Consider the following 20,399-nt stretch of genomic DNA (forward strand, 5'->3'; position numbering starts at 1 on the left):
TGTGTGTATATATATATGTATATATATATATATATATTTATATATACATATATATATGTATGTGTGTGTGTGTGTGTATATATATATATATATATATATATATACACATATATACGTCTGTGAGTATGTAATCCCTCCTCATATCTCTGGAAATTCATATGTGCACTATGGATTAGGTCACCTTCTCTGTGATGCTATTAAAACTTTTTTTAAATTCTGTGATAAGACTGTACATCATCTTTAAAGAACTTTAATGAACTTTGGAAATCTGTTTATGTTACTTAATTATCTACATTACTTCATGAGTATAGCCTCAACCACTAGGATGTCTAGAGAACTCACATGTATTTTAGCTGATGAGTACGGGACACGTTATATGCTGTAATTTTTGCAACTTTTAATAAAGCCTGTCCTTGTATGAAACGATTGTACTAAAAACCTATCCATTCTTGTTGCTTCTTTCTCGCTTATAATCACCCCACATTACTGTATTGTTAAAACAGTATAGTTTTTTTTGGTGCATCTAAGTTAGGTACCATATTCAAGTAAATTCATTTAAATTAACTTGAATCTTTATTGCTTTTTGTATATATACACACATATATTTATATATATATATGTATCTGTATATATACACATATATATATGTATGTATGTATATATATATATGTGTATTGGAAGGTTTGGAGATGATGTACAGGTATTATATATTAGAAGAAATGAGGTAATCAGAAGATCCGATGGTTTATATTTACAGATATTTATCTATATATTACATTTTTTATATATATATCATATCACTTAGATCATTAGTGCTTTCTCCCATTCTAGTGGGGTTTTCAAATCAAAATAAGTTCCTTTGTGGGGAATTTTAATCATTTTATAGAGTTTCCTAGTGGTGGGGAGGAATATAAGACAGTACAAGAGGGTGAGGTGGATGAGGAGAAAGTGAGAGAGAGAACATGTGTGTATGTGTATGTATGTGTGTGTGTGTGTGTGTGTTTGTATCTGAGGTGAGTGCTAAAGAGAAAGAGGGGAAGGGAGAAGGAAGAAGAAGGAAAGAATTTTTTTGGTCTGCTGGACAGAATATTGACTCCAAGGGGGTTCTAAGAATTTCAGTTTTGACCACTTCAGTGTCACTGAGTGTGTGGTGGCTGGGAGGTAGGCCATAATATTGACTCCAAGGGGGTTCTAAGAATTTCAGCTTTGACCACTTCACAGTGTCACTGAGTGTGTGGTGGCGGGGAGGTAGGCCATAAATTATATTTCCTTTTATCATTGTGAGAATGGTCAAATGCTTTTTTGGGTTTAAGAATTCTTTCCACTTTTTATGATCCTTTTGTGGAGGTGTGTCTGTGTGTGTGTCCATGTGTGTTTGTGTGTGTGTGAGTGTGTCTGAGTGTTTGGAGAAGGGGAGAGAAACAAAAAAAGAAAAAGAAAAATAAGGGAGGAAGGGGAAAAAATTGTGTTGATATTTATACCACTATATATATATATATATATATATATATATATATATATATAATATATATACACACTTATACATGAAATATTTGAAAAAAAACTTTTATCAGTTCAAGATGAACAACTAAATTACACCATCTTGAAAATTGTATATCATAGGAAAGTTAAAATTAAAGTGACAATTAAAAAGTAAAGATGAAGTAAATTATAAAAGTAATATAATATATATAACAGGCAATATATATATATATACACACACACACACACATGTGTTTGTGTGTGTGCGTGTGTGCAAGTGGGTACTGAAAAGTTTCTGGTTTTGTATAAAGCAAAATACAAGAGGATTTAGTTAATTATGATTTTATTCAATGTATTCTCCTCTCAGATTCATACATAGAGTGCAGCAGTCCTTCAGTTTTTCTAAGCCCTGTAAAAGAACTAGAAGGCTGGGCCTCCAACCAGGCGTTTCGTGATACCCTTAATGCCAGGAACTTTTCTTCAAGCCCTCGTGTGTGTGTATATATATATATACATACATATATATATAAGAGAAGAAAATGCCCATCTTCATGCTGTAGTATGGGTTGGATGGCTTGACAAGGATCCGATGAGTTAAGAACTGCGACCTACTCCAGATCTTTTCTATTCTAGGCACAAGGCCCAATATTTTGGGGGGAGGTGGGGGGCAATCGATTAGATCGACCCCAGTACTCAACTGGTACCTAATTTATTGACCCCGAGAGGATGGAAGGCAAAGTCGACCTCGGCAGAATTTGAACTGAGAACGTAAAGACAGGTGAAATACTGCTAAGCATTTTGCCCTTTGTGCTAACGTTCCTGCCTGCTCGCCGCTTTAATTGTCCTACTCCAATAGTTTGGCTTTGGCATGATTTCTTTGGCTGGATGCTTTTCCTAATGCCAACCTCTTTAGAGTGTGCACTGGGTGCTTTTTTTGTGCTACCAACACTTCTGTGGTAATATTTCTGAATATAAAGTAACTTATGTGTTTCAATATATTGGGTTGTCCGGAAAGTTCATGCCGATTTTTAAAGGAAACAAAAAGGTCAATAAATACTTGCCATTACATTTTAAATCAACCAAATATGAACCATTTTATTGCAAAATTTGTATCCATCTTTCCTATTTCATGGACTCAACCATGTTCTAAAATAAGTTGAAAGGTTAAGCTACTATATATTGGCACAAACTTTCCGGACAACCCAATATTTTGACAATTTGAACAAGATGGATGGGATTTAGTGAAGTAACCAATTCTTTTGCTATGAAGTTGATGTTTGGAGCATAATTTGACGAATAGTTTTTATATTAAATTATAACAGAACCTTTTAATTTAAATAAACCTTTTAAAATACATAACTTTTGTACCATTGTGCTATGAAATTGATGTTTAGAGCATAATTTGACAAATAGTTTTTATGTTAAATTATAACAGAACCTTTTAATTTAAATAAACCTTTTAAAATACATAACATTTGTACCATTGTGCTATGAAGTTGATGTTTGGAGCATAATTTAACAAATAGATTTTACGTTAAATTATAACGGAACCTTTTAATTTAAATAAGCCTTTTAAAATATATAACGTTTGTACCATTGTGCTATGAAGTTGATGTTCGGAGCATAATTTAACAAATAGTTTTTACGTTAAATTATAACGGACCCTTTTAATTTAAATAAACCTTTTAAAATACATAACTTTTGTGCCATTGTATGAAAAGTGCTTTCAGATGGCTTGCCACCTAAAGTGTTAAATTGCATTTCAAAGGAAGACATTGTTTGTTCATAATTTATCTATCAGTGTGTGTGTTTGTATACATGCACACACATATATGTGAAGATGCTTGGAGATTTGACAAATAAAATGTAAGGTAGACAGGAACACAAAAGGTGAAATTAATTATTAGGGAAATCTGAAAGAAGTCTACCACATTCTTATAAGTTGGCCTCTATTCTTGTGATAAGTGTGTGCCCACATATACATCTGTGTGTGTTTATATTTTCAATATTTATGTCAAACTGTGATGATAAGTGTGTCTGTTAGTGTAACATAAATATCTCCAACAACACTTTGGCTAAGGCTGTTCTCACTCGTTCACTTTTCACTTCTCATTGAAGAGGTTCTTGATGGAATTATTAGCAAAGATTTGCTTTCTCCTTAGATTCAACTAAAAGATGTTCTAGGTAAATAGCCGGAAAGTAACAGAGAGATTAATTGACCCTCTTGTGACCATATTTCTAATGAGATTATACTGTTCATTTGCTTCAGTAATTTTGAAATTAATCAAAAATTGGGGGTGCTGGGTGAGAGTTCGGTGGAGATTAACGAAGCAAATAACTTTAAATTTATTTATCAATATATTAAGCTGGTATTTAGAATAGAACTTTTAAAACACATTTTTTTCGTTTTGTTTTACATGAAATTCTGATGAAATTTTGATCTTGTGAAATCTTGCTTTATTTTTCATCTAATGGAGACAGGTGTGGCTGTGTGGTTAAGAAGCTCACTTGGCAGCCATATGGCGGCATGTTCAATCTCTGTGTGTGGTACCTTGAGCAATTGTTTTTTTTTTACTATAGCCATGGGATGACCAATGCCTCATGACTGAACTTTGGTAAATGGAAACTGAGAGGAAGCCCATTGTGTGTATGTATATATATGTGTGTGTGTGTGTGCATGTGTATATATGTATATATATATCTGTGTGGGCATCTGTATGTCTTTGTGTTTATATCATGTTTGTCCCTATCATCATTTGACAGCAGGTGTTTGTTTATTCACATTCCCATAACACAGCAATTCTGCAAAAGAGACTGAGAGAATAAGTACCAGACCCTGCTCCCACAAAAAAACCCCCAAAAAACAAAACAAAAAAACCTCAAAAATGCAAATAAAAAATAAAGAATAAATATTCTTTTCTACTCTAGGCACAAGGCCCAAAATTTTTGGGGAGGGGGCCAGTCAATTAGATTGGCCCCAGGAGGCAACTGGTACTTAATTTATCGACCCTGAAAAAGATGAAAAGCAAAGTCGACCTTGGTGGAATTCGAATAAAGAATAAATACTGGAATAGATTTGGTCGACTGACCCCTTCCAGATGGTACCCCAGCATGGCTGCAATCCAATGACTGAAACAAGTAAAAGAACAAAAGATAATGAGATTTCAGCTCAGATTTTCATTTAACCCTTTGAATCTTTCCTCTATACTTTCAATAATTTTATTTTTTAACTCACCACATTCTTTCCATTTCAGTTTCCACCATATGCCACGAATGATACTGGCCGGCTATCTAGCATTGGAAGACGAGAAATTGGACATGGTACTTAAAATTTATACTCTTCAATACTATAACTGCAAACCCAGATAAGAACTTGTGAAATATTTCCTAAATTTGCAGATGCATACAATCGATGTAAAATTTTAAAAACAGATCTCAAAATTTTTACAGGGTAACTTTGGCTGATGTTGCAAATTTGATTCAAAGCTCATGGGTGATTAAATATATAACATTTTAGATGCCATAAAGAGGCATCCAAAATGTATTGAGTGCACCTTAATTTCAGCAGCGTTTATTCAGGAAAAATAGTTTTTAATGTGTTAAAACTGAGCAAGGACCCATCTTTGCACATAGTAATGATTAGTTTGCCTTTATCTAACACAAGCCAAAGTTAACAAATTCACCATTGAAAATAGTTTCTAGGGTGGGGATAATAATAATAAGTCCTACTCAGGAATTTTCAAATGAACAGCATGAGACCTTTCGGTTTTCTCTTCTCTCAAATCCCGGCCTTCCTTTCGTGTTCCTGATGTTTTAGATCAATGTATAGATGTATGTATATATGTAAGTATACTGTAAAGTGTTCATATGCATGTATAATATCTCATATATATTATAAAAATATGTTAGTGTTAATCAATTTCTGAATGGTTTTGCTGCCGTTTGTTTATGTAGTTTGATTTCTTTATCCATCAGTTTCTACTGAGAGAGATGCGAGTAAAATTAATAATAGAGAAACGAAAATAAAACATCTGAAAGCACCTAAAGGCACATAATTGCGAAAGACTTGAAAGTCATCGTAAGATCGTAATCATGTAAAGTAAATATAACAAATAATCCAGAATCCTTGTCCGGTACCAGATTGATCCCAAAATCTAATCAGTTCGTGCCAGTCACGAGGCCAAACATCCCTGAAAGTGTCATCCAAATCTATCCTGCAGTTCTTGAGCTATCTTGTTCATGGACAAACAAACAAGCAAACAAACAAATACGACTGTAAACAATACCTCCTCCTTCACTAAGGCAGAGATAATAATAATTTGTGATTTTGGCACAAGGCCAGCAATTGTGAGGGTAAGGGTTTTTAGTCAAGTACTTGGTACTCTACATCAACTTTGAAATAATGACTGTGGCAAGATTTTAAATTCTGAATATAAAGTGGTTGAATTTAATACTGCAAAGCATGTTTTCCAACACACCAATGATGCTGCCATTTCATTGCCATAATTAAAATAATAAAAGTGAGTTCAAATCTTGGCATAAGGTCAGCAATTTTAGGGGTGGGGTCTTAGTCAATCACACCAACCTAGTACTTGACTGCTCCTTTATTTTATCAATCCCAGAAGAATGAAAGACAAAGTTGATCTTGATGGAATTCATATTCCTTCAAATCTTGGGATAAGAGATAACAATTTTAGGGGAAAGGTGTTTGTCATTACACCAACCATTGACCTCAATACATGATGGGTATTTTAGCTAGATATAGCCAGTTTAAATGCTAAAGGGTTAAGTTTTTGGTGTCATCTTTTATACTAGGGTTAGCTTTTATTGTGGTACATATGATATTGTAAAGAATATTTATTTTCTTCTTCTAATTTGCACAGGTGACTTGGCTGAAAAAGGGTTGCAGGCTATCATACCGGAAGAATACCCCTTTACCATACGTCTTACCTCAGAAGTCTTGGAGTCAAATGGTAATTTTTGTTATGCTTCAGTTTCTGTTATGTTTAGTACTTATTCTCTCTTTGATAGACAGAATGTCTGCTTGTAAATCTTTTGCTTCAGTTACACTGTACATGGTTTTGTGACATGTATGTGTGTGTGTGAGAGGGAGAGGGAGAGAGAATGAGAGAAATGGAAGAGAATGTCTATACAAGTCTGTGGTTTTGTATTAATATGTTTAGTTTTGCAAGCAGGTGAAAGAGAAAACATCAAGCAGAGTATATGGATCTATCTGTTGGTTTGTGTTTCTCTGTTCACATATATCATAAGCTTAAAACCAAGAGATCTGTGAGAGAAAAGATTTAATACTTCAGTATGGTTACAGAAATCTGTGAGAGAAAAGATTTAATACTTCTGTATGGTTACAGCTGTTTCATAATTTACTCCAGTTTCATCATTAATTTCAAAGTATATGTACATTCATAGTATATTTAGTACAATCTAGTGCAGCCTTCCAGTTTGCCAGTCTTCAGTCAAACCATCCAACCCATGCCAGCATGAAAAGCAGGCATTAATTAACAATGATAATGATGTTATTAATTTCACTGTCTATGTACATATATTGTGTATACATATAACTATGTGCTAAATATACTATAAATGTACATATGATTTGAAATTAATGATGTAACTGGAATAAATTATGAAACAGCTGTGACCATATGAAAGTATTAAATCTTCTTTTGCATCTCAAATCTCTTGGTTCCTTGCTTATTACTAAAGTTATTAAAATAGTACTGTTTGTGCATCCGGGATTTTCAGATGCATAGTCACATTGAATTACATCATAATCTAATTGGTATGAGATCTGATAGCCAGTTCCTCAGCTGGAGCACCTACCACAAGTTTTGCTTGATTCTCCAAATCCAACTTTCTGTTCTATTTATGCATGTATCGGTATATCTGTCTGTCTATCTATTTATCTATTTGCTCATCTATCCATCATTCCATCCAATCACCCACCTAACCAGTTACCTGCCTACTTACATACCCAGCCCTTTTCTCCGTCTCCCTTTCTCTCCTTCCATCCTCCTTCAGCACCTCCCTTCCTCCCCTCATTGCCTTCCTCTTCCTTCTCCTTCCTCCCCACCATCTTCCTCTCCCTCCTCAAAGCTCTCTTTTATTGACTGAAAATACTGCAAAACTTACACGGGCCTAAAGATTTGTGCTTGGTACTTGTCAAGTTTGACAATTTTGACATATTCCCTCGTATTTTATGTCTGTGTGCAAAACTTTATGAATGTATGTGCATGCATGCATGTATGTGTGTATGTTGTGCTTGCATGCACACACCCACATGCACATGTTGATTTATATATGTATATATATATATTTTGCAAACTGCTTGTATTTTCAACATGTCATATTAAAGACACGGCTATGTTTGAGTTTGATCGTCTGTTTATTAACGATTTTTTTTTTCATATTTCCTTTAAAACAAAACTTTAAAACAGTTCTTTATGTTTAATTTGGAACATTAGGATTCCTAAATCCATTAATTCATTAACGTTTCAAAGCTCTCTCAGCTCCATCCTCAGAATCGAATGATAATAGAATGGCATATGTTCCCATGGTTTGTGTTGGATCACAAAGAATCGTGTGAGTGTTGGGTATTTTTTCCTTTGTAGTTTTTTTTTTTTTCGTTTTTTCTACTCAGTGCTGGTTTAAAAATTATTGAATAGTTAAGTTTGGTAGTTTTCATTATACTGCTAGAACCAAATACATCCTAACTTCAGAGTAGATTAATACACTTTTGCAAAAAAAACAAAAAAACTCATAAAACAGGACACATAACACATGCTAGCACTTAATCACTAACTCTCTGCTAGTATATAACATAATAAACCCAGAATGGAAAACTTTCTTATTAACGGAAAGTCACAAATCAACAAATCACAGACCCTCATGCTAGAAATCATCATCGTCGTTGTCGTCGTCGTCGTCATCATCATCATCATCATTGCCGTCATCATCGTCATTGTCATTGTCATCATCGTTGTTATCGTTCTCATCATCATTGCCATCATCATTGTCATCATCATCGTTGTCATCGTTCTCATCATCATCATATCATCATCGTTATCATCATCGTCATCTTCATCATCGTCATCATCATCATCATCATTGTCATCGTCATCATCGTTTAATGTCCATCTTCCATGCATGTATGGGTAGGACAGTTGACAGGAGCTGGCCAGGTAGAAGACTACTCCACGCTACTGTGTCTGTATTGGCAGGGTTTTTTACGGACGGATGCCCTTCCTAATGCCAACCACTCTGCAGAGTGGACTCAGTGTTTTTTACATGGTACTAGCACAGCTGAGGTTCGTTTTGGCATGATTTTTTTTACAGCCTGATGCCCTTCCAAGTGCCAACCACTTAACAGTGTGGACTGGATGCTTTTTATGTGGCACCAGCAGGGTCACCAAGTAACTTGCAAGACAAGGAATCTTTGAGAGGGGTGGGGGGCATTGGAGGAGGGGATCTTGTGCCAGATGATGAAAGGCTAGATTGTGACAGAGAGGCAAAAACAGGTGATCATCATATAAAGAGCACCCATGCCAGTGCTGTTTAAATATCACCCATGACAGTACCACACAGAAAGCACCAGTGCAGGCATTGCATGAGAAGCACCTGTGCTGGCACCACATACAAAGCAACTTGTGCCAGTATCACCTGAAAAACACCTGTGTTGGTGCCTCATAAAAAGACAGTTATGCTGGTGCCATGTAAAAAGTACCCGGTACACTCTATATAGTGGTTGGTGTTAGGAAGGGCATGCAGCCATAGAAACCATGTCAAAACAGATGACTGGAGCTTGGCGCAGCCTTTCGACTTTCCAGCTCCTGCCAAACCGACCAACCCATGCCAACATGGAAAGCAGATGTAAAAAGTACCTGGTATACTGTATATAGTGGTTGGTGTTAGGAAGGGCATGCAGCCATAGAAACCTTGTCAAAACAGACTGGAGCTTGGTGCAGCCCTTTGACTTTACAGCTCTTGTCAAACCATCCAACCCATGTCGACATGGAAAGCAGATGTTTAATGGCAGTGGCGATGCATGTGTGCATACATGCAGAACACACACACACACATACATGCATGCACGCATGTACATACATTCATGAACTTTTGCATACGGACATAAAATTCAAGTACCAAGTACAAATCTTTAGGCTCCTGTTTAACTTTTGCAGTATTTTCAGTGAATAAAAGAGAGATTTTGGGAGGGAATGGAAGAGGGGGAAGAAGAAGTGGGGAGGAAGGCAGCAGCGGCAATGATGACGATGACTGTAAACCCGATAGTTGTGTCTGTCCATTTTGTCATTGGTTGACAGTATTTCAGGGACAGAAACTTCTTTGTTCATTTCTGATTCTCTTTTACTGTCTTTTACATGTTTCAGTCATTTGACTGTGGCCATGCTGGAGCACCACCTTTTTCTTTAGTCGAACAAATCAACCCCAGGACCTATTCTTTGTAAGCCTAGTACTTATTCTATCGGCCTCTTTTGCCGAACCGCTAAGTTATGCGGACGTAAACACACCAGCATCGGTTGTCAAGCGATGTTGGGGGAACAAACACAGATGCACAAACATATACGCGCACACATACATATATATATACATATATATACATATATACACACACACACACATATATATATATATGCATATATACGACGAGCTTCTCTCAGTTTCCATCAACCAAACCCACTCACAAGACATTGGTCGGCCCAAGGCTGTAGTAGAAGACACTTGCCCAAGGTGCCATGCAGTGGGACTGAACCTGAAACCATATGGTTTGTAAGCAAGCTAATTACCACACAACCACTCCTACACCTCTTATATTCAACCCCTTCACTTAACTTCTTCCTGAACAGTGTTTTTCTTGGCTAAGTCCTATGATTTTTAACCATGATTGCAGTTGAGCAATATTGAGGCAGAAGGAACATTTGCATCTGTAATTCTTCAGCAAGGTCCTTGTGATCCTTGAAGGTCCATGTAAGTTATTTTGTTAAAATTTATCTGCAATATGCAAAACATTTGAACGATTTTTTTATACAGTTCCTAATAATATTTAATTATAAAGATATATTAGAATTTTTTTTAACCCTTTAGCATTTAAACCGGCCATATCCAGCCAAAAGTATTCTACCTGTTTTATGTTCGAACTGGCTAGATCTGGTCTCTCACACCGACCCTACAATATATTTTTTAGAAATTAACAGTTACCTCATCAAAATCTCATAGCTACAAGATAATGCATGATTAGTTCAAAACCATGTGGATAAAAAAGCATTAATTTTGGCAGAATAATGTGAACACTAAAGGGTTAAACATTGAATGGCTTTGAGGGTCTAGCCAAATAAAATGGGAATCAAAGGGGTCCAATGAACCCATTGGTAAAAAATGGTTGAGAAAAACTCATATATCAGTGAGATGGGATGCAAACAATATCAACCAAAAAAAAAACCCCAAAAAAGATAACATTGAATAGCTGGAGGATCTACCTGAGTAAAATAGTAATCAAGGTGGTCCATAGGTAAAAATAGTTGAGAAACATTGATTTACATTGTTGTGTTACCGTTTTAACATGCTGAATGCAGGTATCTTCATGAACTTTGGATCCTCCGTGCACAGCTGGTCTTCATTTGTTGTGCTTCTCTGCTGATTCTTCTTATTTTCCTTCGTCAGTAAAGAACTCTTTCAGAGTAGTTTTACATTGGTCCTTAAAGCTCAGATTTGGGAATCCTATGCTTCTTCTTCCGTCTGTTAGTTCTTCAAGCAACACTTGCTTAGAGATTCAGTTGTAGACTTCTGAAATCAGACAGTAATATTAGTGATACAAGTAAAAACATTACCGTTGTTTACTGCAAAAAATAAGTAGAAAAACATGCAAAGGAAATAAACAGAAAAATGATTGTTGACAACGCTACAATTCTATGTAAAATAGTACAAAAATATTACAAAAATATTAATGGTGATTTTTTTTCAAAAGTATATGCTTCAGCCAAAGTTCAACTTAGAGATACAATTCTTGTGAAAGTAGCTACAAAAACTACCAGATTTGAGTATTAATTTTTTAAACCTGCTATTGGTAAAAAAAATAATCAAAAAGAAAAACAAGAAAAATATCATCAGTACTCCCATGATCCTTTGCGATTGAATGCAAAATGTTTGATAACCTGATAGCCTGCCATTTTGTTATAATTTCCTTTAGAGTTTTGGAGCTGAGATGTCTTTGAAATGCTAATGAAATGCTAATAGATTTAGGAATGTTAATGCTCCAAATTGAACTCGATGGGTTAATAGGGGAATATCAAGAAATCCTTAGGAAAAATTCTGTGTTTGCATGTATGTGTGTGCATGCATGCATGCATGTGAGATATACGCAGACACTTTTATATATATATGTGTGATCTTGTGTGTTTTTGAATATTTTGTTCTAGTTTCTACTTTTATTAGATCAAACTTATGTGTCAAGTCTCACCATAGGCACATCTGTGTTTGTATATGTACATGTACTGCATCTCGTTTGCTTTAATTTACTTTGTATTTCAGAATTTTCTGTTTATCTATCTATGTGTGTGTGCTTGCACATATGTGTGTTGGTATTTGATGTTTCATTGATTTGAGTGGCCTGCAGTTGCTCCCTATAAATTGTAACCTACTGAAGGTCGCATTGGTTTCCTTCTTTCACATCCAAGATGACTTTCGCTATTTTCCTGTGACTGAATGGCTCTGTAAATCGGTGAAGAATTTCATTAGCAACACTGCGACATATAGGCGTAGGAGTGGCTGTGTGGTAAGTAGCTTGCTTACAAACCACATGGTTCTGGGTTCAGTCCGACTGCGTGGCACCTTGGGCAAGTGTCTTCTACTATAGCCTCGGGCTGACCAAAGCCTTGTGAGTGGATTTGGTAGACGGAAACTGAAAGAAGCCCATCGTACATATGTTTTTATATATGCATGTGTGTGTATATGTTTGTGTGTCTGTGTTTGTCCCCCCAACATTGCTTGACAACTGATGGTGGTGTGTTTACGTCCCCATAATTTAGCGGTTCAGCAAAAGAGACTGATAGAATAAGTACTGGGCTTACAAAGAATAAGATCTGGGATCGATTTGCTCGACCAAGGGTGGTGCTCCAGCATGGCCACAGTCAAATGACTGAAACAAAATAAAGAGAGTATATGAAGCATTTTTTTGTAATCATGTATGAGATTCAACTTATATAATTTACCATGTATCACTTCACTAAGTCAGTGCAAAACACATGTTGCACACTTACACATGTACATCCTTTTCAAACACACACACACAAATACACAATCCTTTTTAAACTCACACAGGATTTTTAAGTGAATATGAATGATTTTTAAACAAGTGCTGTTTTCAAACTAATATGCATGTGCACAAACATATGCATTTTAAACAGAAAGATGCATATTTTAAACAGCTACATTCTCTGCACACACAGAAACACACATGCGCATTATTCAAAGGAATACATTTCAAAATGCATGCCACACGACACATGCACTCATACACATGCAGATGTGCACAACACTCACATACACAGAAACACACCACCACCACCATCACTGTCATTGCCACAAACACCAGCATCACCACACTACCACCACCACCACCATCATTAGTCAGTGCAGGGTTCTGGTTTAAACATGCACTGTGCCTCTGATGGGATAGAAATCATAGTTTTTAATTTAGTGATTTCTTCTTCAACAACCTGGCCTTCTACAATCTACAGCCCCTACATTCACACACAGACACACATAGACACACACACACACAGATGTGTGATATTTTCTTATGTTAAACATTATCAAAAAAAAAACCGCAACATAGAAAGCCTCCCTGTAGCTCTGAGGCTGACACGATTCTCCTGATTCAAAGGGATTACTTTCTGGGTTAAGTTTACAGATGAAGCACTTGGTCGTTTATATTTAAAACAAAAGGGAATTGAAAACATGAGCGTACGGTAATTAGTAACACTGTAACTGACAAGTGACAGGTTTGTGCTTTGAGGTTTTCATTTGAAATTTTCTTCTTTGTTTTTAATATCTGACTAGTTTTTGCACAAGTTTAATACTTGGTTTTTGGGAAGGGTCATTATGCCAATAATATAGAAAGGGGCGGTGAGCTAATCATTAGCATGCCGGGCGAAATGCTTAGAGTTGCTTCTTTGAGCTGTTGCAAATGCTCTTTGCTCTGCAGTGGAGATCCTATTTCTTCTCAGCTGTGCGTACCTCTATTCATCACTTTGAGATGCTCTGGATTTTGTAGTGCACAGTCTGTTCATTTCTTGGTGTGCTTTCCTTTCTGCAACTGTCTCTTTTTCCTGGACAGAGACATTCTTTTGGATGACCTTGACATTGTAGACAAGTTTGACACTTACTTTCTAGACATAGTTATATACAGGTGCAGAAGATAGTAAACAATGAAAATAACTGTGTAATGGAAATTATATTTCTTTATACAACAGGCAGAAAGTACATAAATTTTTACTGAAAATAAATAATTATACAGGTTGAAGCAAAATTTGTCAGTGAACTAAAGAACCAGTATTGAAGGAACCAGAAAAAAAGCTGTTAACAGAAAAACACAAAACTGTTGCTGAAGTAAATAAGAAATTTGTAGGGAAATTAACTAACTGTACAGATTTAAGTGAAAATTTTGAAGTTACTTCTGTCAGTAAATTATGTATGAAATTACTTTCATCAGTAATTGTGAACTTCTTTCTGTCAGTAATTTGTCATCGGTGTTTGTAAATAGCAATTGAAAACTTAGTGAAAACAATAATGATTGAACTTAAAGAGAAAACAATGGCATCCGAAAAATGAAAGTGAAGTCAATAGAGAGTGAGTGAGATATAGAGGGAGGGAGGAAGAGAGAGAGAGCGAGCTAGCTAGTTAGACAAATAAGATAGATATAGATAGATAGATGAGATATAGAGTGATACAGAGAGATAGATAGAGATGGATAAAGATTTATATAAAGATAGATAGTGAGATATAGACATCACTGATGCTAGAAGACCAGAAGTAAATATTATTTTATTTTTATGACCAATGAATGTAATGGAGGCAATCAATTTCTGAAAGTTACTTCACGAGGAGTCACCTCCTTTCTCCATGTAACCCAGGACAGGTGTTTTTTCCCCAGGGGGCCTGTTACTTATTACGTAAAAAATTTTAATAGTCTAAAACCATCTCTGGAACATAAGTAATATATGTTCCCAGTTTGGAGAAAATCAGTTGAAAAATACAGCCGTTATAATCTTTCACCCACACGACAGAACGGGATTTATATTATAGATTTATATTATAGATATACATACATGTGCAATAAACTGGTTATACTTCCACAATACACAAAATGTTTAAACCCTTTAGCATTCAGAGTATTCCATCAAATGTAATGCTTATTTATTCACATTGTTTTAATTAATCATGCATTATCTAGTAGCTTAAAGATTTCTATGATATGATTGTATATTTTTAGCATAACATTGGATGGTAGGTGTGATAGGCTGGATCTGGCTGGTTTGAATCATAAAACAGGTAGCATATTTGGGTTGAATATGGCTTGGTTTAGATGGTAAAGGGTTAATCAATTCCTAATGATATCTAAGCATTAAAATATAATAGGGAGCTTTTAGACATTGAATGGCTATGAGGGTGTGTTGTGGGAGGATCCTGAACACCCCCATGTGACTGAAAGTGGACTATCGGATTTCAATAAATAAGAACTGTCTGAACTGTCAAGGTGTAGTTGATGGTGTTAGTTGGACTGTGTTAGTTTACTGTGTTAGTTCGATGATGTGTGTTGGTTTTGCAGTCGGTAGTTGAAAGGTGGATACTCTTTTTCTCTTTTAACTCTTTTACTTGTTTCAGTCATTTGACTGTGGCCATGCTGGAGCACCGCATTTTAGATGAGCAAATCGACCCAGGGAATTATTTTTTGTAAGCCTAGTACTTATTCTATCGTTCTCTTTTTGCCGAACCGCTAATTTACGGGGACGTAAATACACCAGCATTGGTTGTCATGCGATGTTGGAGGGACAAACACAGACACACAAACATACACACACACACACACACACATACACACACATATATACGACGGGCTTCTTTCAGTTTCCGTCTACCAAATCCTCTCACAAGGCTCTGGTTGGTCTGAGGCTATAGTTGAAGACACTTGCCCAAAATGCCACATAGTGGGACTGAACCCAGAATCATGTGGTTGGTAAGCAAGCTACTTACCACACAGCCACTCCTACTGAGTTTTGTACCTACGTCCGAATAGTAGTATGGAGTGTGTTCTGTGTTCATAACCAACTTGTTTTTTGTGTAATACCATTTTGCGCCAGATGTGTATATGAACATCATAACAAGGTGCCATGCTCTGAGTACAACAGGATCCAAAGGGGTCCATAGGCAAAAAAATTTTTAAATGGTTGAGAACCAATGGTATAAATGTGCATGAACACTTATGTATTAAGGTATTGAGTTCTTTTTCTTCAGTCTGTTATCACTAATGTAGTGTGTGATATGTGTGTGTATGTCTTTCTCTGTGTGTGTGCATGTTTATGTGTGTGTATGTCTGTCTCTGTGAATTACATGAAAAGTTTGTTAGGCGTAGGAGTGGCTGTGTGGTAAGTAGCTTGCTTACGAACCACATGGTTCCAGGTTCAGTCCCACTGCATGGCACCTTGAGCAAGTGTCTTCTACTATAGTCTCAGGCTGACCAAAGCTTTGTGAGTGCATTTGGTAGACGGAAACTGAAAAAAGCCCGTCGTATATATGTGTATATATATATATATGTGTGTGTGTATGCTTGTGTGCCACTGTCCCCCCCCCCCACATCACTTGACAACCAATGCTGGTGTGTTTACGGCCCCGTAGCTTAGCGGTTCGGCAAAAGAGAATAATTACTAGGCTTACAAAGAATAAGTCATGGGATTGATTTGTTTGACTAAAGGCGGTGCTCCAGCAAGGCCACAGTCACATGACTGAAACAAGTAAAAGAGTATAGCTTAGAGAATAAACACACAGATTCTTGAACAGAGGAGACCGGTTCAATCTCAATTTACACCTCAGTCCAATTTAGTTGAACTGTTCCAGTAATGAGACGGCATATTTGGTTCGACACATATTGAGAATGAGAGAGAGGCACCCTCCCCCCACACACACACAGCTCTCCTACAGGCCATGCATGTGCATCGTACAATGATTGGTTGGTTAGCAGCTGAACGGTGTCGAGCTGGGTGTGGAATCTAGCCATAACACCTAGGTTTTAATTAGGCATGCTCTACTGCACAAAATGTTATTAACACATTTGTTCATGTGATTAGTGCTGACCTACCTTCGGCCAGCACCAACTTAGCTTGGGCTGGTGCCAAAATATTGCTAGACACAACCCCCATCCTGCACCCCCCCCTCCGGTCTAGTGTCTATCTCAAAACACTGTGATAAAATGGACATTAACTATAATGAAAACAGGAGTGACAGTGCTGCTGCTGCTGGTGGTTGTGGTGGTGGTGGTGGTAGTGGTGGTGCTGGTTGTATTTGTGGTGGTGGTTGTTGTTGTAGTGGTAATGCTCTGCTGGTGGTGGTGACAGCGTTATCATTGTAGTAGTGTTGGTGGTGGTAAAGATGATGATGTTGCTGATAGTGGTAGAGGTTATAGTGCTGGTAGTGGTGGTGGAGGTTTTGGTGGATGTGGTAGTGGTGGTAATGATGGTGGAAGCGGTAGTGGTAGTGTAGGTGTTAGTGGTAGTGATGGTGGTGGTAGAGGTGGCAGTGGTGGTAATGGTGGTGGAAGCAGTAGTGGTGGTGTAGTTGGTAGTTGTGATGGTGGAGGCAGTAAGTGTTAGTGATGATGGTGGAGGAAGTAGGTGGTAGTGGTGGTGGTAGTGATGGTGGTGGTAGAGGTGGCAGTGTATTTGGTAGTGGTGGTCAGACTGGTAGTGATGATAATGTTTCTGGTGTAGTGGTAGTGGTGGTTGTAGTAGTGCTAATGTCCTGATGTTCATGTTGATAGTGTTACAACAGTAGTAGTAGTAGTAGTAGTAGTGGTGGTGGTAGTGCTACCATTAATGGTAGTTTAGTAGAATTGACAACGACTACAATGGTCCCTCAATTAATACTAGTGTTGGTTGAATTGTTGTTGTTGTTGTTTGTGGTATTGGTGCCAGTAAGAATGCTTGCTTAGTTTTTATGATGATGGTGATCACTCAGTAGCGATTATTGGTATTGACATTCTGTATTAATGTTAATTGGAGCTGTTCTGTTTTTACGACTGTGATGACAGACCAGGTGTCAGCATTGATGAAAACGGTGACGCCAATAAGATTCAGTGGTGGTTGGATGATACAATGTCAGTTTTTTTGGTGCTGGCCAATTGCTCAGGTGTGAAAAACAAATGTTGGTGTCCACAGTCTGTTGTGGGTGTTAATAGAAATGTTTATATGGCTCCTCTGATAACAAGCGTCGATGGTAAACAATATCACAGATGCAGCATTCATCATAATTATTATCATTATCATCATCATCATCATCATCATTATTTCAAACTGTTGTTCATACTGGCATGGGTTGGATGGCTTGACAGGAACTGGAAAGGTCAGGGCTTGCACCAGGTTACATAGTCTGTTTCGGGTTGGTTTTGATGGTTGGATCCCTTCCTAACACGAGTGTATGGGGTTCTTTTTGCATGGCACCAGCACCAGTTTTATTTTTATGATGTACTGGCATGAGTGCTTTTTATGTGGGACCATCACCAGTGCTTTTTATGTGGGACCATCACTGGTGATTTTTATATGGGACCAGCACCAGCTGTTTTTTTATGATGTATTAGCATGAGTAAGCATGGTAAAATAGATTGATAGCAGCATTTTCCTTTTATGGCAAAATAAGCACCTAATTCAGTAAAATTATGAAGGTTACTCTGATTACTATGCATAGTTATTCTTTTTTCTTTTCCTTGTTTCAGTCATTTGACTGTGGCCATGCTGGAGCACTGCCTTTAGATGAGCAAATCGACCCCAGGACTTATTCTTTGTAAGCCTAGTACTTATTCTATCGGCCTCTTTTGCCGAACCACTAAGTTATGGGGTCATAAATGCACCAGCATTGGTTGTCAAGCGATGGTGGGGGTACAAACACAAACACATGCACACACATACATACATATATATATATATATATATATACACACACACACATACATACGACAGGCATCTTTCAGTTTCTGTCTACCAAATCCACTCACAAGTCTTTGGTCGGCCCGAGGCTATAGTAGATGACACTCTCCCAAGGTGCCACACAGTGGGACTGGACCCAGAACCATGTGGTTTGTAAGCAAGCTATTTATCACACAGCCACTAATGAAAAATATTTCATTTTTTTTTGTAGATTAGGTAGGCATAATTCACCCCTGCTTTTCAATCTCAATATTTAAGCTACGTATAGTACTGCTGTAGTACACAAGCTGCATACACTCCTACAACACCGTTTTCTTCATGTGCTATAAAGGCAGAAATAGATCTGCCTTCAACTGAGACATGTGCCTGTGTTTCACTTATTTTTTTGTGTGTTTTACTACGTAAATGTCACTAACTGCCTACCCTGGGTAATTACTGACGGCCCATGCCTGGACTCAGCAACTGTATGGGTCCACCTGTTGTTTGTGAACCTTATGACATATCCAATCCCACAGAACTTGTGCTTTTGGTACCCTTTGATCACATCATTCACTCTGCTCTGTTCTCAGACTATCTCATTTCAAATATAATAGGTAAGGTGAAAAGATACAGTTCTATATGGCGTAGTGGTTAAGAGCGCGGGCTACTAACCCCGAGATTCCAAGTTCGAGTCCGGGCAGTGACTTGAATAATAATAATAGTAATAATAAACATTGAAAAATACCTTAGGAGTGAGAACCCAGGTTTGGAATTTCCCCAAGACACCTGATGAAGGCTGGAGGGTATATCAGCTGAAAAGTTGTGTTGACAACAAACTAGATGAGGACAAATATGTGTCAAATGTAAATAATATAAATAAGATGAAGAGATGTTATAGTTAACTTATGTTTAAGAGTAAAGTCTGAAATCTGAGAAACTTCTTAAGAAATCTCATTATTTTTATAACTAGTTGCTTGTTTCATTAGATGACAATGATACACTCAAGTTATACTACGTATGCAGAGAATGCAGCTGAATTTGTACTGTTGACTTATATCCAAATGGAGGTTCATTTTGTAAAATGTCAGTTTAAGCCTGGGGCTTGATTTTTATTTCCCATATGTGCAGGCATGGCTGGGTGGTTAAGATGTTTGGTTCCCAACTATGTGGTTTTGGGTTCAGTTCAACTGAGTGGTATCTTGGGTAAATGTCTTCTACTACAGCTGCAGGCTGACCAAAGCCTTGTGAGAGGATTTAGTAAATGGAAACTGAAAGAAACCCAATGTGTATTATTTCAAGTGCATCTTTACTCCAAAAGTCCTTATGAGGGGTCCTTTCAAGATAAATAACCCAGTATTCTCTGTTCTAAAACTGTTTCCCCATTAAGTTGGAGATCAAGATTACCTTTTGGTATAAATACTACCTTTGTTGCTGTTAATTAGTATATATATATATATATATATATATATATATATATAGGTGTGGCTGTGTGGTAAGGCACTTACTATAGGTGCAGGCATGGCTGTGTGGTAAGAAGCTTGCTTCCCAACCACATGGTTCAGGGTTCAATCCCACTGCATGACACCTTGGGCAAGCGTCTTCTACTATAGCCTTGGGCCAACCAAAGGCTTGTGAGTGGATTTGGTAGATGGAAACTGGAAGAGGCCCATTGTATATATAAGTATATGTTTGTGTGTGTGGTTGTGTTTG

At 37.0% G+C, this 20,399-nt stretch overlaps 1 protein-coding gene across 1 annotated transcript in view; it reads left to right on the top strand.

The window, feature by feature from the left end:
* Positions 1 to 20,399, top strand: part of LOC115210623 (polyribonucleotide nucleotidyltransferase 1, mitochondrial-like) — a 578,459-nt gene that overhangs the window by 265,814 nt on the left and 292,246 nt on the right. Inside the window, exons 16-17 of the mRNA XM_029779226.2 lie at positions 4,737 to 4,803; positions 6,366 to 6,455. Of these exons, the coding sequence (XP_029635086.2) occupies positions 4,737 to 4,803; positions 6,366 to 6,455 (157 nt within the window). The remainder of the gene's footprint in view (positions 1 to 4,736; positions 4,804 to 6,365; positions 6,456 to 20,399) is intronic.

This window comes from Octopus sinensis, linkage group LG4, assembly GCF_006345805.1.
Source record: "Octopus sinensis linkage group LG4, ASM634580v1, whole genome shotgun sequence".
NCBI classification, from domain to species: domain Eukaryota; kingdom Metazoa; phylum Mollusca; class Cephalopoda; order Octopoda; family Octopodidae; genus Octopus; species Octopus sinensis.